General features: G+C 36.9%; 1 protein-coding gene across 1 annotated transcript; it reads right to left on the bottom strand.

Moving 5' to 3' along the window:
• Window positions 1–493: 493 nt before the first annotated feature.
• NDUFB5 (NADH:ubiquinone oxidoreductase subunit B5) lies at window positions 494–25,071 on the bottom strand. Its single transcript, XM_004478963.4, has 6 exons — window positions 24,851–25,071; window positions 15,258–15,346; window positions 13,346–13,412; window positions 12,507–12,568; window positions 6,716–6,822; window positions 494–677 (listed from the first exon to the last, which is right to left on the bottom strand). Exons 1-6 carry the CDS (start codon window positions 24,972–24,974, stop codon window positions 557–559), a joined length of 570 nt encoding a protein of 189 aa, XP_004479020.1. The 5' UTR covers window positions 24,975–25,071; the 3' UTR covers window positions 494–556.
• Between the last annotated feature and the right edge of the window lie 59 nt (window positions 25,072–25,130).

Raw genomic sequence — 25,130 nt, 5'->3', positions numbered from 1 at the left:
GTAACTTCTCCATTATCTATAAAAAAAGGGCTTTAAGGAATCTTACAGATTGCCTCTAAGGAAAATACTTTTTTAAAAAAGAATATTAGGTGGCTAAAAAAGAAAACTTGAAGATTATAAACTTTTTGTTCACTGAAAATTTGTTTATGAAAGTATTATTTTATATAACTAATGTAATACTTTTTGTGTAACTTAAAATCTTGTTTGCCATTGAATAATCCAGATGTCTGCAATACAGACATGTGAACAGACTAATATACTTTCTGATATCTAATTTCTCGTAACTTACATTTGTCAGATAAATAAAACACTAACCTTTCATGGTTAACTCAACTTGAAGAATTCACAAACTCCTATTTCTTCCAGTTTTTATCCTTACATTTTAAACCTTAAAAGAGGAAGGTGAAACCCCAAAATCAAAACCCTTATTGTGAACCAACAATGAGAAACATAGCAATGGAGAGGCTTTTTAATTCATCACAGAGAGCAAAAATATAGAATAGATTTATTTTATTTTCCACTAAAGAGAATATACTTCATATATGGAGAAATAAGATTAGTTGTCAGGAGTTGCTTTTGGAGAATGATCAATAAGTTCCTTATCAATGGTTGGATATTGATACCAGGGTCCATCACCTCTCGACCGCATTAATGCCCGTACTTCTAGTTCCTTTAACCTGCAATGAATAGAACAGCAATATTATGATTCTAGCACTTTCAATTGCAAATTTAATTTGAATGAGTTATCCCCATGAACAACAACCATTAAAGGGTCTTTCGCATTTATGGTAAAGTATTATTCCTCTGCAAAGATCCAAGTGTATGTACGTATTTGGTATATACCTACAAAAGAAATTTGGGACATATTTTAGACTTTATTATCTTATTTATGTAATTAGGCAACAAATCTTATTTTTAGCAAGTCATTACTTGAATAGATAACCAATTTCTTGCTTTACTGTCCCTGTACTTCGTCTGGAGAGACCATTTTCACCTGAATTGTGACAATGCTGTCCCTGTCTTCTTGCTTTTCAGATGCTAAAAGAGTCATTTTCAGAATGTCTACTATGTTATGGCTGATGCTATGCCAAGTGCAAAGGAATTAAAAAATGAACAAGCCTTCTTGGAGGTACGCACACATCCCAAACATCCTGGCTAACCATCACTATTAAGACAGAAAATTTCTCAAGAGCAGGAAAGGAATCTTATTCCCCAGTCATCAGTATCATACTGTGCCTGGTCAACATCAGACAATCAATATTTTTAAAGAAAAAAAGAACACCAGGATTAAGAAAAACATTCTCAAACTCAAAGATCCACTTATTTGTCATCATCCTTCACAAACTGAAGAACCTCTATTCTATGAAGGCATTTCACTCTTCCACAATGAAGCCTTTGCAGAAACTACCACACATTCTGAAATGGTCCCTCTCCTTCAAAACGTTTGCTTTCCATTTTTATGGAATATATATTAACTTTTTCATATGACTAGAAATGTATCATACCTAATTAATTCATTTTATTAACCTTAGTCAGCTCACTAACGCTATGAGCAACTGGTGATTATATATTTAAGAGAGTATGTTGGGAAGCGGGTGTGGCTCAAGCAGTTGGGCTCCTGTCTACCATATAAGAGGTCCAGGGTTCGATGCCCAGGTGCTCTTGGTGAAGGTAAGCTGACCCATGTGGCAAGCTGGCCGATGCGGAGTGCTGGCCTGCGCAGAGTACTGCCCTGAGTAGGAGTGCTAGCCCATGCAGAGTGCTGGTACAGCAAGATGACACAACAAAAAGAGACACAGAGAAGAGATAATAAGAGATGCAGCAGGATCAGGGAACTGAGGTGGTGTTAAGAGAATGATAGCCTCTCTCCCACTCCGGAAGGTCCCAGGTTCAGTTGCTAGAGCCACCTAATGAGAATACAAGCAGACACAGAAGAACACACAGCAAATGGACACAGAGAGCAGACAGCAAGGGGGGAGGAGCGGGATAAATAAATAAAATAAATCTTTAAAAAAAAAAAAGAGAATGTTTGAGGGAGCAGTGTAGCTCAGTGGTTGAGTGCCTGCTTCCCACATACAAGGTCCTAGGTTCAATCCCCAGTACCTCCTTAAAAAGAAAAAGAAAAGAAAAAAAAAAAAAAAGAATGAATCTGAAGTATATAATAGGATTTTCTCAGTGTTGTATACAAATGTCACCAACTACTGAGTTAAGTTGTGGCAGTCATTCTTTTCACTACCACGCAACAGTTAAAACTCACGAAAAAAAAAATAGTATGTTTATTTATTTTAGGATTAAATATCATCTCTCTTTCCTACTCTTTAGAATGTAATTATTCAAAATGCAAGTAATTTAAATATTCCTCAGTGGGGGCCTGGTTAAATAAAACTACGGTTTTCCCATATAATGAACTATTACGCAGGCTCTTAAGAAGAATAAGAACCTATATGTAGTAATATGGAAGGAGATGGTAAACACAGTGTTAGGTTAAAAAAGCAAGATATAAAATGAGTATTTGCAGCACCTTCCCATATTAAGAAACAGTAAGTTAATCTTTTGTGAATGTGTATAACACATAAGTTATTAAGAAAATCTGGGAGGGGGTGTGAATAAAGAAAATGAAATAAAATCTTAAAAAAAAAGAAAATCTAGAGGACCAAAATAACAGTTATTTCTGGGGGAATAAATTTGGAATATAGTCCCTTTCTATTTTATATATTTCTTTAATGCTTCAGTTTTCTAAATACCTAAACATATAAACAGATACATTTATATATAAAAATAAACCACAGGTACTCCTCATTCCATGCTAATACTGGTATGTTTCCTTTGCAGGTGAAATGGGGATTTTTTTAAAATTTCTTTTTTGTTTTTAACTATTTAGGATCTCTATATGTTTGAGAAATTCTAGGCTCTGGTCCTTTAATTAAAACTCAAAGGCATGTGTCTGAAGCTCAAAAGTTCCATGTTCCTAAGTCTCGGCCACCTTACTATTCCATGCTCTTAATTACTCAATGAAGTTCTACATGGTTGCTATATACTCATATACCTGCATATCTAAGAAATACAATCATATTTTATTTTCATAATTATATATTTTTCATTATCATAGCAGTTTTTACAAACCACAAAGTTAAAAAAAAAAAGAATACTGGGAACGGATGTGGCTTGTGTGGTTGAGTGCCAGCTTCCCACATACAAGATCCCAGGTTCAATCCCCAGCCCTGATACCTCAAAAAAAAAGAATAGAGAGCAAATCACATGGTAAGCCTGGACCAAGAGTATGAGAGGAGGGAAGCAGATTTGGCTCAACGGATAGAGCGCCCGCCTACCACATGGGAGGTCCAGGGTTCAAACCCATGTGATGAGCTGGCCCATGTGCAGTGCTGATGTGTGCAAGGAGTACCGTGCCACGCAGGGGTGTCCCCCGCGTAGGGGAGCCCCACGCACAAGGAGTGCACCCCGTACAGAGAGCCGCCTAGTGCGAAAAAAGTGCAGCCTGCCCAGGGGTGGCACCGCACATACGGAGAGCTGACGCAGCAAGATGACACAACAAAAAGAGACACAGATTTCCTAGTGCCACTCACTGACAAGAATACAAGTGGACACAGAAGAACACAAAGCGAATGCACACAGACAGCGGACAACTGGGGGGGCGTGGGGAAGGGGAGAGAAATAAATTTTAAAAATAAATCTTAAAAAAAAAAGAAGAAGAAATTGACTGGAAGGGATGAGAAAGAGGCACACAGGAATATTTTGGAGTGACCAAAATGATTTAATTGGGTGGTAGTTATACAGATACATATTTCTGTCAAACACTCACTGGACTTAATCGTGCATTTTATTGAGTATAAATTATATTTTACTCAACTCCAAAATATATCTCAGATTGGATCAAATTTAAAAGTAGCAAAAGGAAACATGAGTGGATACTTAAAAAAATAATTTTGGAGTTACATATTTACCTATTTAATCACTGTCAGAAAATTATGCATGACAAAACCCAGAAGCTAAGGAAAAAACTGACAAACCTGACAAAAACTAAATGAATAAATACATATAAAGCGACTGAAACACTGGCACATAATAAGTGTTCAAAAATGTATTAGCAAAAATAAACAATTTTTTAAAATGTATTAGCATGTTACCACAATAAAATTTTTTAAATAGTGAAAAAAAATTTTAAGTTATACCTTCTACAAAATTTTTATCATCTGAAACATAAAAACACTTTGATATTGTAAAAAATTCTACACTGTCAAAAGTCAAATGACAACGTAGGAGAAGAGATTCATAAAAACAAAGAGGGCTAATTTAAATAATGTACAAATCAGTAGAAAAATGGGCAATCTACAGAGAAAGAAATACAAACAACCAATATATATATATGGAAAAGTACTCAGCCTTACAAAGAAACAGAAATATAACATATTTTTGTTTGTTTCTCTTATTCAGAATATTTTTTTAACTACCACATCAACAAAAATGTTTAGGTTTGATAAATTTCATTACTAGGAAGAATGTGGAGAAATAGGAATTACCATGTATTGGTGAAAAAAAATAGTTCAACTTTCCAGAGAAGAGTTTATCAATAGCTATTCAAAATGTAAAAGCATGTAGTATTTGACTGATTGGTGTCAACGCTAGGAATTCATATTTCAAATATATTGTGTAAGTATGCAAAAATATATGTATAAGGATATTCACTAGAATATTTTGTATAATAGCAAAATATATGGAAAGAACCTGTGGTAGGCTGAGTTATGTGTCCCAAAAAACACATGTTCTGAATCTTAATCCACTTAATCCAAGTGGGTGTGAACTCATTGTAAACAGGACTTTCTGAGATGTTATTTTCAGTTAAGGTGGCCAGTTGAATCAGGGTGGATCTTAATCTATAATACGAAGACATTAAAAAGAGAACCCAGAAGCCAAGTAAGTCAGAAAGGAGAAAACACTGCCATGTGACAGGAGGCAGAGATTCAAGTCGAGGATCTCCAAGGATTGCCTGCAGCCAGTACCAGAATGGTCGAGACTCTGAAAGAAAGCAAGCCTTGCCAAAATCTTGATTTTGGACTTTTTCTAGCCTCAAAATTATGAACCAAAAATTTCTTATTTAAGCCAATATATCTTATGTGTGATATTTGTCATAGCAGCCTGGCAAACTAAGAAAGAACCTAAACATCAGCAATAGGGGACTGGTTAAAAACATTAAGGCACATCTGTCCAATGAAATAAATGATGCAGCCATTAAAAAAAATGGGGTAGAGGAGCAGGTGTAGCTCAGTGGTTGGCTGCCTGCTTCCTTGTACAAGGTCCCAGGTTCAAACCTTAGCACCTTCTAAAAAAAAAAAAAAGAATGGGGTAAATGGGGTACATGTTATTATAGAAAGATCTCCGAGGTACAGTAAGTGAAATTAAGAGGAGCACAGAAGGGTATTTATGATTTCATTTGGGGAAGCAGATTTGGCTCAATTGATAGAGCATCTGCCTACCACATGGGAGGTCCAGGGTTCAAACCCATGGCCTCCTTGACTGGTGTGGAGCTGGCCCATGAGCGGTGCTGATGCGCTCAAGGAGTGCCGTGCTATGCAGGGGTGTCCCCTGCATATAGGAGCCCCACGTACAAGGAGCACACCCCATAAGGAGAGCTGCCCCGTGCGAAAAAAGTGCAGCCTGCCCAGGAGTGGTGCCATACATGCACAGAGCTGATGCAGCAAGATGACACAATAAAAGAGACACAGATTCCCAGTGCCACTGACAAGAATACAAGCAGACACAGAAGAACACATAGCAAATGGACACAGAGAGCAGACAACAGGCGAGGGGAAGGGGAGAGAAATAAGTAAAAAAAAAAAAATCTAAAAAAAAAAAGATTCTATTTGTATTAATGTACTTTTATGATATATAAAATACATTTTAAATGCATAAAATTTTTTCTAGGAACATACATAAAAATAATGGCTACCTCTAAGGATGACACAGGGTGCGGGTAGGAAAAAATGAGGTAGGAAGTGAGCTGGCTTATATATAAAAGAATAGGATTTTCCCCCTCCCCTGCCTTGCTGTTTTTGCTGTCTGTCCATTTGCTGTGTGATCTTCTGTATCTATTTTTCTTTTTGTCTTCTCATCTTTCTCCTCTAGGATTCACTGAGATTTGATCCTAGAGACCTCTGATGTGGAGAGAGGTTCCCTGTCAATTGTGCCACCTCAGTTCCTGGTCTCTGCTGCACTTCACCTTGACCCTCCCTTCATCTCTCCTTTGTTGCATCATCGTCTTGCTGCGTGACTCACTTGTGTGAGCACTGACTCGCCACGCGGGCATTCACATGGGCACTCGGCATGCCAGGCAGGCGCCTGGCTCACCAGGCAGGCGCCTGGCTCCACATGGTCACTCGGCTCACCACGTGGGACTCGCATGGGCACTCGGCTTGCCATGCAGGCGCTCGGCTCGCTGTGTGAGCACCCACATGGGCACTCGGTTCACCATGCAGGCAAGGAATAGGGTATTTTAAAAAATAACTTTTAAAAATCTGGCAGATAGTATCTCTTAATAGTCTCCTAGTCTCCAACTCATAATCTCTACTCTGACTAGGCTACCTTTCTTCCCTACCTTCATCCTTTTACAAAGAGAATCCTACAGTGTTGAAATAGTCAACTTTTTTTGTAGTTTGTAACTCTAGGAAAAGATTTTATTCCCTGTTTGTTTTTTTTTTACCGTAAGTCAGCTTTTTCAGCTTCAATTTGAAGGATAGCCATTGTTCTTTCATAATTCTTTTCAGGTCCATCATAGAAAGTACGGGCAATCCATCTTGATATAGGATGCTACGAGAGAAAATTTGTTTAAAATTAGTCAGTTTCTGAACAATACTGTGTTTTTCTAGTCTACTGTTCTTTGATCTCAGCTAGGTAAACCAATACCTACTATGTCCCAACTACTTTAAATAATTTTAATGCATTGGGTGAATACTATTTTATCCTATAATAGATGAGAAATTGTACAAAGTTAAACAGCTATGAAGTGATAGAATTTGTACTCAAACCAGGTCTGTGTGACTCCAAAGCCTGTTCTTTTTCCCATTACACTGTACTGAGTATTGTATACCCAGTATGCACTGAATATTGTGTTTGACTCCTGAATATTGAAGTGGCAGATTCAGGAGCCAAGCACAGGTTTTAGTGACCCAAAAATGGAACTCCTTCCACCAGTTAGCAAAGGTAAACTAATTATATGGTTTACCTTAAGATTTAATCTGAATGATTCCTTTTCTGAAATGTAATTCATGTAGAACATAAAACATGATAGGGTGCATTGTACTTAGGGCCACCTCAATACAACACTTGTAAAGACGAGTAATTAATTTTGGGTTTTGGTAGCCATGGCAGTATGGTGTAATGATTAACAGCATACACTCTAGAGTCAAAACTGCCTTGTATCAAATACTGGGCCTGGACAAGTCACTTAACCTCTTTTAAGCCTCTGTTTCCTCATCTCTAAACCGAGAATAATAATAGTACCTTTTATAATGGATAATATTTGCAAAATATTTTGCACAGTGCCTGCTATAGAGTAGATGCTGAATAAATGAGGGCTATCACTAATACTAGTAAAATATTTCCTATGACATTGAACTTAGGATAAATTCTTTTTTTTTTTTAATTTCTCTCCCCTTCCCCCCCCACCCCCCCCCCCCGCCATTGTCTGCTCTCTGTGTCCATTCGCTGTGTGTGTTCTTCTGTGGACACTTGTATTCTTGTCAGTGGCACCTGGAATCTGTGTCTCTTTTTGTTGTGTCACCCTGCTGCATCTGCTCTCCGTGTGTGCAGCACCACTCCTGGGCAGGTTGCATTTTTTTTTTCGTACTGGGAGGCTCTTAAGGGTGCACTCCTTGTGCATGGGGCTCCCCTATGCAGGGGACACCCCTGCATGGCATGGCACTCCTTGCACGCATCAGTACTGCACATGGGCCAGCAGCTCCACACGGGTCAGGAGGCCCTGGGTTTGAACCCTGGACTTCCCATGTGGTAGGCGGATGCCCTATCTGTTGGGCCAAATCCACTTCCCAGGAGAAATTCTGATTGCACTCTGCAAGGTTGAGTATACATTTCAGAGTCATTCTTTAAAAAACTGTAAAACTTAAAATAATGTAAACAATGCAAAAAAGTACCAAAAGAACAACCAGCAAGAACTGGTAGAAACATCTTTCTTAAAGCTCCAGAAAACAATTAAAAGAATGCAGTAATAGGTTGAACACCAAATCAAGAAAAAGGGTACATAAATGTGGTAGAATCTCGTGCCACCCTGGCTGGTCCCTACCCCTTCCCTCACCATCTTGGCATGAAGCCAGTCTGCCCTCCTGGTACAGATCCCTGGTCCCAGTTCTGGGGAGAGCCACCTACTGAGAGCATGTATGTCTGGACTAATCTGCCTGGTGGTGGCCTGAGGGACTCACTGACCCAACACTTGCACTGCGTGTAAAAGACAATTCAGAGCTCTCCTACAAAATCCAGGGGCAAGGGATTCTGAACTATAGGACATATAGTGCAGTGGTGAGGACTGTGAGGAAACTGTTTCCTAGGGAAGAGGGGCTAAGTGTAAACAGGAGAATTCCTAGAGTTCCATACACAGGCCTAAGAAAAGATGTGTGAGCAGGAAGGATCAGAGAATCCCCAATGCTTTAGACTGGAGCTATTTTCTAAACTCATTGTATGGATAAGCTCTCAAGTAGTATGCTCACAGGGGTCCATCTGCAAAGACTGGGAAAGGTGGGGTTTTTTCCCCTTCTTTTTTTTTTTAATGTTAGTTCCTGGCATTCAAGGAAAGCATAATTCTAACAGGATAAAAGCTAAAGGAACAGATACTAAAGAGTCTAAATTTCAGTGATAAAACTTTAAAACATGAAAATGTCCAGATTTCAACTGTAAAGATTACAAAACATACAAAGAAATAAGAAGTGATGGCCCTGGCAAAGGGGAAAATTAAAGCATTAGAAACCTTAAATGAGACCTAGGATATACTCAACAAAGACTTTCAAAAAATGGTCCTAAATATGTTCAAAGAGCTGAAGGAAAATATGAACAAAGAACTAATGGAAATTAGGAAAAAGACAGATTAACACTAGTAGAATATCAATGGAGGGATGGAAATTATGAAAAGGAACCAAACAGTTGAAGACAACAGTTAACAGAAATGTAAAATTCCCTTGAGGAGTTGAATAGCAGATTGAAGCTGGAAGCTGACAACAGAAATCATCTAGTCTGAGTAGCAAAAAGAAGAAAGAATTAAGAGGGAACAGACTCTGAGGAACCTATGGGACACCATCAAGTGTATCAATATACATACTGTGGGAGTCCCAGGAGAAGACAGAAAGGGGCAAAGAGAATATTCAAAGAAATAATAGCTGAAAAGCTCTCAAATATAATGAAAGACATGAATGTACACTTCCAATATGCTTGACAAACTTCAAACAGGATAATCCCAAATAGACCCACACTCTGACATATTATAATCAAACCGTCAAATGCCAAAGATAAAGAAAAAATTCTGAAAGCCACAAGAGAGAAGCAACATGTTACATTAGGCAGTTTCAATAAGATCAAGTGTAGATTTCTCATCAGAAACCATGGAGGCAAGAAGGCCCCATATTTAAAGTTCTATAATTTAAAAGACTTATTTAAAGTGATAAAAACAAAACACTGCTAACCAAGAATTCTGTAACCAGCAAAACCATCTTTCAAAAACGAGGGAAGGGCGGCAGACTTGGCCCAGTGGTTAGGGAATCCGTCTACCACACGGGGTTTGAACCGTCCACGGTTCAAACCCCGGGCCTCCTTGAACCGTGTGGAGCTGGCCCATGTGCAGTGCTGATGCACACAAGGAGTGCCGTGCCACACAGGGGTGTCCCCTGCAAAGGGGAGCCCCACACGCAAGGAGTGCACCCCATAAGGAGAGCTGCCCAGCGCTAAAGAAAGTGCAGCCTGCCCAGGAATGGTGCCGCTGACACAGCAAGATGACCCAACAAGGGGAAACACAGATTCCCATGCTGCTCACAACAACAGAAGCAGACAAAGAAGACACAGCGAATAGACACAGAGAACAGACAACCAGGGTGGGGGGGAGGGAGAAAAATAAATAAATAAATAAATAAATCTTTAAAAAAAAAAATGAGGGAGGAACAGAATAAAGATTGTTTTTAAATCATGAAAGTACACTTCACAGTGAACCCCAAATTAAAACAGAGATTATAGTAATAGTACAATTATTAAAGTGTGCTATCATCATTTGTAATAAATGTTCCATACCAATGCAAGCTGTTAATAATAGGGTGGTATATGGGAATTCTATATTTATGCATGATTATTCTGTAAACCCACAACCTCTCTAATAAAGAAAAAAAGAAAAAAAGAAAAAAGAGAGAGGAATTAAGACATTCCCAGATAAACAAAAACTGAGGAACTCACCAGTAGATTGGCCCTATTAGAGATGCTAAAGAGTGTTCTGCACGTTGAAAGCAAAGGCCTACTACATAACAGACAGCAGGTATATGAAGAAATAAGGATCTCTGGTAAGGGTAATGACATGGGTAAATATATATAAATAACAATATTATAGTATTTTTGCACTGTAACTCTACTTTGTACTTGCCGCAGGATCTAAAGGGCAAATGCATAAAATGTAATGAGAAAGCAGTAGTTTTGGACTCAAATTGTATAAACATGCCATTTGTTATGACCAGAACTACATAAAGGTAGAAGGACAGAGGGATATGGGAATTTAGATTTTGTGTAGCACTTAAGTTAAACTGGTGTCTAAGAAAATACATCCAAATCCTACTAGTTTCAGATGTTAAGTCCCAAGGTAACTACAAGGAAAATATTAGAGAATATGCAAGCTCATAGAGACAAAAATTACAGTATAGGTTGCCAGGTGTGGGGTTGGGGTAGGAGGAGAGGGGATGGGCATGGGGGGCAGGGAGTTAATGCATAATGGGTATTGGGTTTCTGTTTGGGAGGATGGGGAAGTTTTAGTAATGGAAGGTGGTGAGAATATTACAACATTGTGAATGTGATTAATTCCACTGAATGTTATGTTTGGGAGTGGTTGATATGGAAAGGTTTATGTGTATATGGGTTTCCATAATTAAAAAAAAAAAGAATGAGCAAGTAAAGAGACAATGACAATTAAATACAATAGGTGATCCTGGATAGGATCTAATAATGAAGGAGAAAAGGCTGAAAAGGTTATTTTTAAGGCATATGAAAGAACTGGAATGTAAGCTTTAATTTTTAATTTAATGTTAAATGTAGTGTTCAAGTATTTAGAACATAGATTGATAAACAGAAAGATATACAGACAATTGGAAGATAGATGGATAACTGATGGAGAGATAGAATGATATGGCAATTGTGGCAAAAAAGTTAAAACTGGTTATCTGGGTATCTGAGGGATAGGGATATGTTAGAGTTCTCTGTGTGGGGCTTGAATTAATTTTCTATTTTATAAGTTTGAGAGTATTTCAAAATAAAAAGTGAAAAAAAAAAAGCACCCAAAGAAATAATTTGCAAAAAGTGAGCTAAAATGTACCATCTGGTTGATATCAAAAAAGGAACATAAGGGAGGAGATGTGGCTCAAGCAGTTGAAAGCTCTCCTCCCACATTGGAGGACCTGGGTCCAGTTTCCGGTGCCTCCTAAAGGAGACAAAGAACAAGCAGACAATGAGAAAAAACAATGAGCAGACAAGAAAAAACAAGCAAGGAGTGGATATGGTTCACACAGTTGAGCACCCGCCTCCCACATGGGAGGTCCTGGGTTTGATTCCTGGTGCCCCTAAAGAAAAACAAACAGTGAGCAGACAATGAGCAAAAAACGAGCAGACATTGAGCACAAACAATGAGCAAACAGCTGAGAGAGCCATCTTGGGGGGGATGGAAAAAATGAACTTAAAGATAAATATACTGCTTATATTAGTCAGCCAAAAGGGTGCTGATGCAAAATACTAGAAATCTGCTGGCCATTATAAAGGTATTTATTTGGGACAGCAGCTTACAGATACCAGGCCATTACTTCCCTCAACAAAGTCTATTTTATCACGTGTTGGAGCAAGATGGCTGCCAACATCTGCCAGGGTTCAGGCTTCCTGGGTTCCTATGTTCCTGGGGCTTGCTTTTCTCTGGGTTCAAGGTTCCTTTCTTCCTGGGGCTGGCTTCTCTTTCCTCTGTGTGCTTACTTCCCGGGGTTCCCACTTAAGTCTTCCGCATCAAACTCCAACATCAAAACTCCAACATCAGAAATCCTCAACTCTGTTCTCTTCCATGCCCCTTGGTGGGTGGGGACTCAATGTCTTAATCATAACTCAATCATGCCCAGGTACAGATCAGATTACAAGCATAATCCAATATCTACTTTTGGAATTCATAACCATATCAAATTGCTACATTGCTGAATTAAGATATTAATCAGTGCATTGACAAGACACCTAACAGAAGTAACTGAATATCTTATACTAACCTTAAAATATTCCCAGTGTTCTGGAACATAGCCTTCTGGAATTTCTGCTAATTCAGCTTCACCTGTAAGAGAAAATGGTGATGTTCAACTTAAGCATCAGGAGTATGTAACATTAATTCTCCACCATTAAAGTAAAATACAAACTTCTTGTGGTCTTAAAGAACCCCTTCTTTTTTATTTGTAACCAGTGAAAATATCTAATAATTTCAATTCACCTCAGTGTGCTTAAACATCACTGAAGTATTCACTAAGTATTTTTTAGATGTCTTTTGTGTATATGGCATTGTGTATAGGCATTGTATGAAAGTTTCTCATTTTGTTTTTATATAATGTAACAAAATATAACAAAGGACACAGTATTCCTTCTGGTTTTCCCTATACTCAATAGACAAAACATTTCAGGATTCAAGGTATTAGAAGTACTTTAAGCAGAATTCCCCATAAAACTCTAATGTTTACTGTCATTTAAAATTATATTCTTATAAGAATAATCTCATATACTCTAGCCTGCCTTTCTTCTGTCTCTCTATACTTTCTTTACTCAGACTTGTTAAAGCTGGTTTTGGAAAATGAGGACAAGGAGGAGGAAGAGGAAGCTTTCTGAAGCCTTCTATGCGGTCTATACTAAAAGTTTTTGTAGAGAAAAAAGTGTTGAAAAATAAATAAATGAATAAAAAACCCACACTGCACATTATTGTAGATTTAGTTATTTTTAAATTAATTCTCATTATTATGTTTATCTTATTTAAAGAGATTTTCATAATATCTATAACTTCTTTCTTAAAATAATATACATACTTTTAAAAATTTACCAATTTAGAGTGGAGGAATGTACTTACCAATGAACACATTGATCAGAGTTATGCCAATTGCTACTGGAATCCCAGTTAACAAAAGGTAGAATTTCTGTTAAGATAAAAAATAAAAACTTTTTACATGACCATTTCCTAACTCTCTCCTTTCTCGCCCTAAAATTGTCTTCATTATGTGATATCTTCATATTTCTTGTAAAACAGATGAAATTGGGGATGCAGTAGCAAACTATGGATTTGAGATTTTTCTTTTACTCTAGTTTTCAGACACACCAAAATTAAATTTAAAAGGAAAGATTAAGGGAAACAAAGTAATCAGTGACATTGGTGACATTGGTGACACATACACAAAACAATTCATTTCCTTTAGGGTTTGGCCCTCTTTCAACTGTTGTCAATTTCATTATGGTAACTGGTAATGACTGAAAATATTCTTAGTAAAGCATAGTGTTTTTATTCTAACTACTCAATTGTATAATATAATATGTATTTGTGTTAGTCAGCCAAAGGGGTGCTGATGCAAAATACCAGAAATCTATTGGCTTTTAAAAAGCATATTTATTTGGGATAGAAGCTTACAGTTATCAGGCCATAAAGCATAAGTTACTTCCCTCACCAAAGTCCATTGCCACATGTTGGAGCAAGATGGCTGCCGCTGTCTGGAAGGTTCAGGCTTCCTGGTTTCCTCTCTTCCCAGGGCTTGCTTCTATCCTGGCTCAGATGCTTTGCCCTTCCACAAGGCCAGCTGTAGACTATGGGGCAAATGGCTCTGTCTCTCTCCCCATATCTAAGGAGCCATCTCTACTACTCTGCGTTCTTCTCCTGTGTGTTCACTTACTGAACTCCAGTTCAAAATTCCCAACTCTTGTTTTTTGTCACGTCTTTTCTCTGTGAGCCTCCACCCACCAAGGGGGCAGGGATGCGACATCCTACTGACGTGGCCCAATCAAAACCTTAATCATTATTTAAAAAGTGAAACCTCTGAATCCAATATAATCTAATGTGCCCAGAGAGACAGACTAGTTTACAAATATAATCCAATATCTATTTTAGGAATTCACAAATAATGCCAAAACTGCTACAGTATTTGACAGTGTTGTCTTATTTTTTGGTTAAAGCAAAGTAATAAAATTTAGAAAATTTTGTAGTAAGTATAAAAACATCAGTGATTTCAACCAACATAGAAGATTTGAGTTGGTTATGACAAGAAAACTGGGAGCTCAACGAAGGCAATGAGTAGGGGGCAATAAGCAAAACAGAAGGCAAGAGAAGATCTAGAGAGTAGCCAGAGCTCCCAGTGATGCACAATTTTAGGAAAAGTAGCAGAGTATCCAGATAATCTTCTATCTTCTAGGCCTCTACTTTGCTCTTATAGAGCCTTGAGATACAAAGAGACTATCAGTACCCTCAATAAATAATATTATTTTACTGCTAAATTAAGATTGTTTTACACGTATGCTCCACTCTCTGAAATCAATGTTCTTGAACAACACATAAATAACCCTGTATCAAAATATGGAAGCTCCTTATTTAGAGAAGTATTTCAACGAGTTCTTTGGTAATTTAAAGAATTTTTTAGTAATACAAATAATCATCCTCAAATGAATCAGTCTTCAAAGTTTCATACTTCATAAATCTTGTTTTTCTTAGAACATGGAGAACAGATTATATTTTAGAAATGCCATTAACTTGGGAAGAAAATAATGGCTGAAATTTTATCTTCAGTTATCATTAAACCTTTTTTTCCTTGAGGAAGGAATGGTTAACAATTTAAAAAGAGATTCAGTAACAATCAGACTGTACTACACTACCTCCTATCTTCTGAGGAAAGAAAGAGGAATTTACAAAATAAAATATTTTATGAAAGATGTTTTATAAGTAGGCAAAAAAATTCCATTTCTATGCAAAGGATTTAGTATAACAAAATTCTTAAACTCACCACTAATTTCAAAAAACGTGTGTCATAAAATCCAGAAGGTTTGATGATAAACATTCTTTTCCCATGGTTTCCACTGTGTCGAACAGGAGCTGGAAATATGAAATTACCATGTTTCATACATTTGTTCATATAAGTATACTATGATATTCTGAGATAAGTCCAATAACAACGTAAGAAAATGCATATGCATAAAAGTTTAATGTGAATTATGATAAAACATGTTTTTGAATTTGAGTATTATGGCCAGGACAGACAGGATATCTTTAGACAGACAGATGTACTATTATAAAATATAGCTCTCCTCGTGGTTAAAAAAAAACTAATCCTTTCAATCTTTTAATATCAGACAGGGAAGTAAGATGCTCTTGGTGTACCACTCATCTTTGTTTATATCTGCAATAACTTTGCTAATGCTACAAAAGGAAGAAACTTAATTTGAATGATGTCATTTCATGAGACAATATACATTAGCAGGGGTTCTTAAACTTTTTTGTTCCATGGACCCCTTTGTCAATCAGGTGATAACCATAGACCCCTTTTCAGAATATAGCAGCAGATAGTTTTATGACATGCCCATACCAACATATCCCCACAAAAATAATGTTTTTTAAATTTTCAATTCAAGCTCACAGACCCCCTGAAATCTTTCCATGGACCCCTTGGGGGTTAAGAACCCCTGCATTATGGGCTTAATGTGAAATAAGGGAAAACACCAACAGTATTTATTCAACTCATCCGCAGCAGGAATTTGAACATGTTACGAAACTACACTCTAACACAGCTTGATAAAATCCCTTTGTAAGCTATTTGATTCTGAATTTCCTCTTCAAATCCTCCCACAACTAGTATTTAATCAAGACTTGCAAGAGATAAACTAAGGCAAAATTTCACTCCCATATCCTTTCTAAATTCTACTCTCCAGGTCTTAAAGGATTATCAACACTTTTTAATTGGTTTTCACTGGGAGAAGGAAAGGATATAGTTGCTACTGAGTAACTTAGGGTTACTATGTTTCAGCTTTCTAACTGCTTTCAAGGGAATTTCGCACTTACCACCTTAGCTGTCACTGTTGAATTAAAAGTTTTAATTTCCCATTAACAGATGTCAGAAAGATGTGTATCCATCCCCGCCCCTCCCCTGAAATCTATTCTTGAAGGCTCAGATGACATCTTATCATCCAAGAAATCAACCAGATGAGATCCCTCTTTCCCTTGAAATGCTGGGTATTCTAGAGCAGTGTATACTTGCTTTCACTGCCACCACTGAACTGTAAACATCTTGAAGGCAGGAACTATCTTCTTAATTTTTATATCCCCTGTAGCATCTTGCAATGAATTTAGGAGTTTAATTCATAAGAGAATTAGAATCTGGCATAACTTTACTAAGTACAATTCATACTACTACTAAAATAACAAGATTAGAGAACTTGACTACGTATGTATTCTAGCAAATCTTTGGAAAAATACTATCATGGAATTTTTTTTTGTGTGTGGACTAGATGAAGAAATATGGGCAGGATAACAGTACTAACCAGTCATTAATTCAATAAATATTTAAGTGCCTAGTATGTTCAGGTTGGATGGTAGGCCTATAATCTAGAAGAGATGTAGATCTTGCTGGGCGAGACAGACAACAAATGGATAAATACAAGTAAAAAATTTTAAGGGCAACAGAGGAAAGAAACAGGATGCAGTTTCATTTATATCCAAAAAGTGCTAATTAATTAATGTAGTAACTTGTCAGAGGGCTCCCAGCAGCTAAATACAGAGATGATGAAGTTGGAATTCCAAAAAGTGTTCATATACATTAACAAAAGACTGAGTGAAAAAGGAGTAAATGTAATAAAGGTAAAGTTCTGTTCTGAACCGCTCCCCCCGCCTCCAATTTAGTTTTCCACAAATTTAAAAAGCATCACTGGTGTGATATGGTTTTTAAAAAAGCCAAAGGTCAATTCAGTTTTTCTTTATTTTATATGCTTTTTTATTTTTTACTTTTTTTCTCCTTTAGCAATGTGTGAGCTTTTTAACATACATATAGTTCTTACCACTTAGTTGGTATATATTTTTTTTAATTACAAAAAATTATTTTTCATTGTGGTAAAATATACATAATATAAAAATCATTTAAACCATTTTAAGTAGGCAATTCTTTGACATTAAATACAGACAATATTATATAACTTTCACTAGACTATGTTTATGTTCATCTTCTCAAACCAACAACGTATAAGAGCTCCTGTTTCTCTGCAGCTTTGTCAATGCTTATTTTCAGTGATTTTAAACAACAGCCATAGTACAAATAAACAAAAATAATAATAGTTATCCAAGTGAGTGTGATGTAGTATCTCATTGTAGTTTTTATTTGCATTTCTTTAATGGCTAGTCATGTTGAGCATGTTACATATACTTACTGACCATTTGAATATCTTCTTTTGAACATCTATTCAAATCCTTGGCCCATTTTTTATAGGGTTGTTTTTAATTGCCTTTTTGTTGTTGAGTTGAAGGAGTCCTTTATGTATTTTGGAGATTAAGTCCTTATCCAATTATGGTTTGAAACTATTTTCTCCCATTGTTTGTTCTCTTTTCACTTTCTTAACAATGGCCTTTGATGAACAAAAGTTTTTAATTTTGATGAAATCAAATTTGTTTTTTTTTCTTTTGATGGAAAATTTTTAAAAAATCTCTTGCCTACTATGAGGTCCTAAAAATATTTCCCTTTGTTTACTTGTAAGAATTTTACAGTATTAGCTCGTATATTTAGATTTAGGACATTGATCCATTTTTAATTTTGTATACGGTAAGAGGTCGAGGTCCACATTCATTCTTTTGCATGTGGATTTCCAGAAGTCCCAGGACCATTTGTTGAGACTTTTCCCCATTGAATAAATAAGGCACCCTTTTCAAAAATGAACTGCTCATTGATATGTGGTTTTATCTTTGGATTCTCTATTCCACCGATCTGTATATCTATCCTTATGCCAGTTTCATACTGTATTAATTACTGTGTTAAATTTTATAGTCAGGAAGTATGAATCCTCCAACTTTTTTTTTTTTTTTTTTTTTTTTCAAGACTGTTCTGGCTATTCAGGGCCCCTTGCAAATTCCTCACGAATTTGAGGATCAGTTTTCCTATTTCTGGAAAAAAAAAAAAAAAAAAGTCTGCAAGAATTTTGATAGGGAGTGCATTGAATCTGTAAAGCACTTTAGGCTGTATTGACATCATAACCGTATTACCTATAAATGCCCATATAACATCCAATCTATGAACAGGGGGTGTCTTTTCATTTATTTAGGTCTTCTTTAATTTCTTTCAGCAGCGTTTTGTAGTTTTCAATATACAAGTCTTTCACCTCCCTGGTTAAATTTATTCCCAGGTATCTTATCCTTTTAGATGCTACTGTAAATGTAATTATTTTCTTGATTTCTTTTTCAGATTGTTCATTACTGGTGTATAGAAACCCAACTGACTTCTGCCTACTTATCTTGAAAACTTTGCTCAATTTATTTCTTAATCCTAGTAGCTTTCTTGTGGATTCTTTGGGATTTTCAATATAAAGGATCATGTCACCTGTGATTAGGGATAATTTTACTTCTTCATTTCCAATCTGGATGCCTTTTATTTCCTTTTCTTACCTGATTGCTCTGGCTAGAACTTCCAATACAATGTAGAATAACAGTGGTTACAGTGGGCAGCCTTGCCTAGTTCTTTATCAGAATGGGAAATCTTTCTGTCTTTCACCATTGAGTATGATGCTAACTGTGTGTTTTTCATAAATACCTTTTATGTTGAGAAAGTTCCCTTCTATTCCTAGTTTTCCAAGTGTTTTTATGATGAAAGGATGTTGGATTTTGTCAAATGCTTTTCCTGTGTCAATTGAGATGATAATGTGGGATTTTTTTCTTCTTCTATTAATGTGTTATATTACATTGGTTGACTTTATGTTAAACCATCCTTGCATTCCTGGAATAAATCCCACTTGGTCATGATGTATAATTCTTTTAATATACTGCTGCATTTTGTTTGCCAGTATTTTGTTGAGAAGTTTGCATCTATATTTAAAAGGGATATTGGTCTACAATTTTCTTTTCTTGTACTGTCTTAATCTGGCTTTGGTATCATGGTAATGTTGGCCTTACAAAATAAGCTAGGAAGTAATCCGTCCTCTTGTGTTTTTTCTTGTTAAGAGTTTGGGAAGTATTGGTGTTAAATCTTTAAATGTTTGGGAAAATTCAGCAATACAACCATTCAGTCCTGGATTTTTCTTAATCTGGAAGTTTTTGATTACCAGTCTAATATATTTACTTGTTATAGGTCTTTTCAGATTTCTACTTCTTCCATCAGATTAGGTAATTTGTATGTTTCTAAGAATTTGTCCATTTCATCAAGGTTTTCTATTTTGTTCATAATACCCTCTCATAATCCTTTTTATTTCTATAAGGTCAGTAGTAATGGCCCAACTTTCATTCCTGATTTTAGTTACGTGTGTCCTCTCTCTCTTTTTCTTTGTCAGGCTGGCTAATGGTTTGTCAATTTTATTGATCTTGTCAAACAACTTTTGGTTTTGCTGTCTCTACGGTTTTTCTATTCTATTTCATTTATCTCTGCTCTAATCTTTACTATTTTCTTCCTTCTATTAACAATAGATTTAAGTTGCTCTTCTTCTAGTTTCTCTTGGTGTCAAGTTAGTTTATTGATTTGTGATCTTTCTTCTTTTCTAATGTAGGCATTTATAACCATAAATTTCCCTCTCAGCAGAGCCTTCGCTGTATTCCATATATTTTGTTACATTGTGTTTTTGTTTTCATGTCTCAAAATATTCCGAGTTGCTTTATGATTTCTTCTTTGACCCACTGGTTGTTGAACAGCATATTGTTTAATTTCCACATATTTGTAAATTTTCCAGTTTTTCTGCTGTTATTGATTTCTAGCTTTATTCCACTATGATCTGTATGCTTGCAACATTTAAAATTTATTCAGATTTGATTTGTAGCCTAATATGTGGTCTATCTTGGAAAATATTCTATGCGCACTTGAGAAGAATAAGCATTCTGCTATTTTGGGGTGTTCTATAAATGTCCATTAGGTCTAATTGGTTAATATTGTTCACGTTCTCTATTTCTTTACTGAACATCTGTCAATTATTGAAAGCAGCGTATTGAAGTCTCCAACTATTATTGCAGAACTCTATTTCTCCCTTTAATTCTGTTAATTTTTACTTTATTTATTCCGGGGCCTTGTTGTAAGACAGATGTGTTTACAATCATTACATCTTCTTGCTGGATTGAACTTTTTATCAATATACAATATCTTTTGGCTCTTGTAATCTTTCTGACTTAAAAGTCTACTTTGTCCGACAATGAAATAGCCACTCTGGCTCTCGCTTTATTACTGTTTGCTTGAAATATCTTTTTCCATCCTTTTTGTATCTTTGTACCTAAAGTGAGTCTCTTGTAGATGACATAGAGATGATCAAGCTTTTTCATCCAATCTACTGATCTCCATCTTTTAACAGTGTATTACACTCAACTGACATTTAAGATAGTAACCGAGAAAGATTTACTTCAGCCATTTAGCTGTTTTCTTGTACATTTTTTTAAAAGATTTATTTTATTTATTTCTCTCCCCTTCCCCACCCCCACCCCCCGCCCAGCTGTCTGTTTTGTGTCCATTTGCTGCATGTTTTTCTTTTTGTCCGCTTCTGTTGTTGTCAGCGGCATGGGAATCTGCGTTTCTTTTGGTTGCATCATCTTGTTGGGTCAGCTCTCCATGTGTGCAGCACCGTTCTTGGGCAGGATGCACTTTCTTTCACGCTGGGCGGCTCTTACAGGACGCACTCCTTGCGCGTGGGGCTCCCCTACGTGGGGGGGGGCACCCCTGCATGGCAGGGCACTCCTTGCATACATCGGCACTGCGCATGGGCCAGCTCCACACAGGTCAAGGAGGCCTGGCGTTTGAACCGCAGACCTCCCATGTGGTAGACGGATGCCCTATCCACTGGGCCAAGTACGCTTCCCTCTTGTACATTTTTTTGTTCCTCAACTACTCCATTACTGCCTCTTTCTCTATTTAGTTGATTTTTTTGTTGTATCCCATTTTGATTTCTTTCTTATTTCCTTTTCTCTGTATTTTTAAAGTTATTTTCTTAGTGGTTACCTTTATAATTACAATTAACATCTTAAACTAATAACAACCTAATTCAACTAGTACCAATCTAAGTCTCAGTAGTATATAAACTCTCTACTCCAAAAATCTCCATCTCTCCCCCCTTATCTTATTATCTCAGATTACATCTTTACACATTAACATTAACATTAAAGTGATCTTTTACACATTTGTTAAAGGGACAGTCTGAGTATTATGTTGTTATAACTCTGGAAATCTAATTTTCCCACTCCTCTGGGATTGCAGCATTTATTCTTGTTGTTGAGGAGTAGAGCCATCAATTTGTGACTTTTCCAAACAATTTTGCTCTCAAATGAGGAATGGAAAGAGAAAATAAAATAGGTGCTACCTTTTTAAAGACACTACCACTTCAATTACTCAGGCTAAAAACTCAATCATCTTCCTTGCACATACCCCTCCATTTATCAGTTGTCAAGGCCTCTTGATTCTAAAATTCAAACTATCCATTTTTTCCCCTGCCGTTATTACCTTACATTACTGGCTTATGTAATTAACATCCTTTATAAGCTATCCAATACACAGAAGCATCTCCTAAAACACACAACTGATGTCACTCTTATGTTGAAACAGTATCTATGACTGTGTGGTACTTAAAAAAAAAATAAAGTTAAGATACTTTTGCTTTTATTCAGTCCCTCCTCTCTTCCAATTTGATCCTAACCTAGTATTTTTGGCCTTTTTTTCAACACCTACCTATCCCAAATGCCTCAGATCCAAACATATCAGAAAACTCATCCTTTACTGTTTTGTTTACTTTTCACCTATTAAAGATATCCCCATAATCCAGTGCAAATGCCATATCTACCATGTCTGAATTAATTCCTGTCTTACTTCTTAGTTTACCAGCTGATAAAACAAATACCATACTCTGTGTTGGCTTAAACAGTGAGAATGTGTTGGGTCATGGTTTTGATGCTAGGAGAAATCCAAAATCGAGGTGTTAGCAAGGTGATGCTTTTCCCCCAAAGACTGTGTTGTTCTTGGGCTAGCTGCTGGTGATACTTGATCCTTTGCTTTTCTGTCACATGATAATAACCGAGTCTTCTCTCTTCTCTTCCATATTTTGTTGAGTTCCAGCATCTGGCTCCTCTCTGTGGTTTTTCCTTCCTTGTCCAATTTCCTTCCCTTATACAGACTTCAGAGATATTGGATTAAGGTCTACTGTCATTCAGTTTGGGCACAACTTAACTAATAACATCTTCAATGGTCCTATTTACAAATGGGTTCACACCCACAGGACCAGGAGTTGAGACCTAAACATGCCTTTGTGAAGCATATGATTCAATTCCCACCAATTCCACAACACTTTGTTTATATATCCATTTTAATGCTCTCAGTTTCATTGTTTTGTTTTTTTAAACCACAAATTTGCATATATCAGTGTTCCCCATTATAGTCCCTTGTAGTTGAAAGGAGAACTTAAGCTTATTTTTTAAAATCTCTGATATTTGATATTTAATCAAATAATATCTTTATCGCTTATTTTCTGAGAACAGTTTTCACCAAGGGTGAATGAAGACAGCATCACAACATTACATATTTTAAAAAGGTATGACCAAAGGGCCCTGTAGAAGGCTAATGTAGATGCTATAGACCTTTCCCACTTCCCATCCATTCCCACCTAATGCGGTAGGTTATAATTATTATCTTCTTTTTTATAGATTAGGAAATACTGGCTCCAAGCAATTAACCAAATCCCTTCCACTTAACTTTCAAGATGTGACGACCAGGATTTGAACTAGGCAGTCTAGCTTCAAAGAAAACAAAACAAGAAAGTCAAGGTTCCCTACTCTACTGGAGGTTCCTTACTCTACTGGAGCTTACATTCCAGCAGGGACAAATGATAATATAATAGGTTAATACAATAGATGCAAAATACCTTTGAAAGCAGATACACACAGCTGAAACAGTAACCCTTAATGTAAATAGCATTAGATCCTTTCCAGCTCCCAGTAAAAAGGGTTTGGAATATCTGTTAGCAATCCGTATAAAACTGCAAGAATGGGGAAGAGAACAGAAAGAGGAAATGGAAATGAGATTTTTGCCTCAGTTTATCTCCAGTTAGGCTTGATTATAAATCTCTGCTAGGGAAAGGGTGTGGGGTTTGTAATCAGAAACAGCTTATAAAGGGATTTTATCAAGAAATGTTACCAGAGGTAGTTTTGCAATATGTTTGAATTCCTGCTGGAAATCTAAGTACCACTGGTCCTTTTCACCATTTTTTCCAAGTCCCTTTGTATATTGCCTCATCATGTAAAACAGCAAAATTCAAATTAAATTGGAAGAAGAGATAAAGGATAAGAAAGAAAAAGATGTTTTGAGGTTGGACAGGACTTTTGGGCTTTAGGGTATAAAAAAACTCCAGCGCCTTTCTATCTACTTGTATTACACAGGGCAAACAACTTACAGCACATCTTTGATCAAGAGAATTAAATGAATTCCTTTAAAGTCTTAAAACATACCTGACACACTGCAAGTGCTCAATAAATAAATTTGTTGGCTGCCATTTTGTTATTATTACATTTATGACAGTGGTGCATTATTTTTGTAATTGAGTTTGTTTCCTTATCTGTAAAATGTTGCTAAGAACACTACCTACTTTGTAGTTTTTAATAGAATAAGATAGACTAAACACACAGTGTTTGATGCACCACTATTATTATTCATACCCCATATTCATGCAACCATGGTCTCCAAGAGGCTCCAAGCAGCCCTTCTAGAGCCACATTGTGACTTTCCTGGGACCTAGATACTTTAGCCTTCTTGAACCCCCTTCTCCATTAAAAAAGAAAAAAAAAAGTGGGGGAAAAAAAAAAAAGGAAAACCTGTATTTTATGATTGCGGTGGTATAAAATGAACACAAGCCAGGCTGGATTCAGGATCACATGCTCACTTAGTTCTCATTTTTTAAAAATTAAAACATTTCCCTGGTTCTCTAAAATTATTACAAGGTCCAAAGGCACTGGTACCGACTGGATAAGTGGCCCTGAACCTCTCTACCTTTCAACATACTATTTAGTGGGCTCCTCAGCAACACGACTATTGGGACTAGAATTTAGTGCAGATGGAACGAACAAATAATTTGGTGCCTGCAAGACATGGGTATTAGCTCTGTACCTTTCAGCCTCAGCTTTATTTGCAAATCAGCACCAAAAGGGATGATGACCGGCAAAACTGTTTTACAAGTGCTCATTAATAATTTAAGTGCGATCAATCTGATTACTTCAGGAAAACCTTCAGTCTACTCACAGCCCCTCCCTATCTCTCCTCTCAAGCCCCAAGCCCGCAATTTCTCCCGGTTCCCTCCGCATCCCATCAAGGTCACCCGGGAGAATCCTCCATTCTCTCCCTCTCATCCTCTCTCCCTCTCCCTCCTGTGCACGCTTCCTCCCAAGGTCAGCACCCACCGACGGTCTTCGGGAAGGCACGGGTGAGGAAGCCCCCAAATCCGAGTCGAGTACCGAGGGGGCGGCCAGACAGAGCTGCCACAGCGGTGACCGAAAGCCGCCGCAACAAACTCATAGCCGCCATAGCTACTACGGGCAATCGGAAGAAGCGGAGTGGGTAATGGGAGCCAAGAGGACCAATTCACCAGTGAATGCGAACGCAAAAGGCCGCCATGTTGAAAAAGGGCAAGAGCCTCTTCCGGTTCCCTTCAGCCTAACGGCGCCTACCTGGAAGTGACGC

Source organism: Dasypus novemcinctus, chromosome 4, assembly GCF_030445035.2.
Source record: "Dasypus novemcinctus isolate mDasNov1 chromosome 4, mDasNov1.1.hap2, whole genome shotgun sequence".
Taxonomy (NCBI): Eukaryota; Metazoa; Chordata; class Mammalia; order Cingulata; family Dasypodidae; genus Dasypus; species Dasypus novemcinctus.
This window is presented reverse-complemented; position numbering and strand designations above follow the sequence as displayed.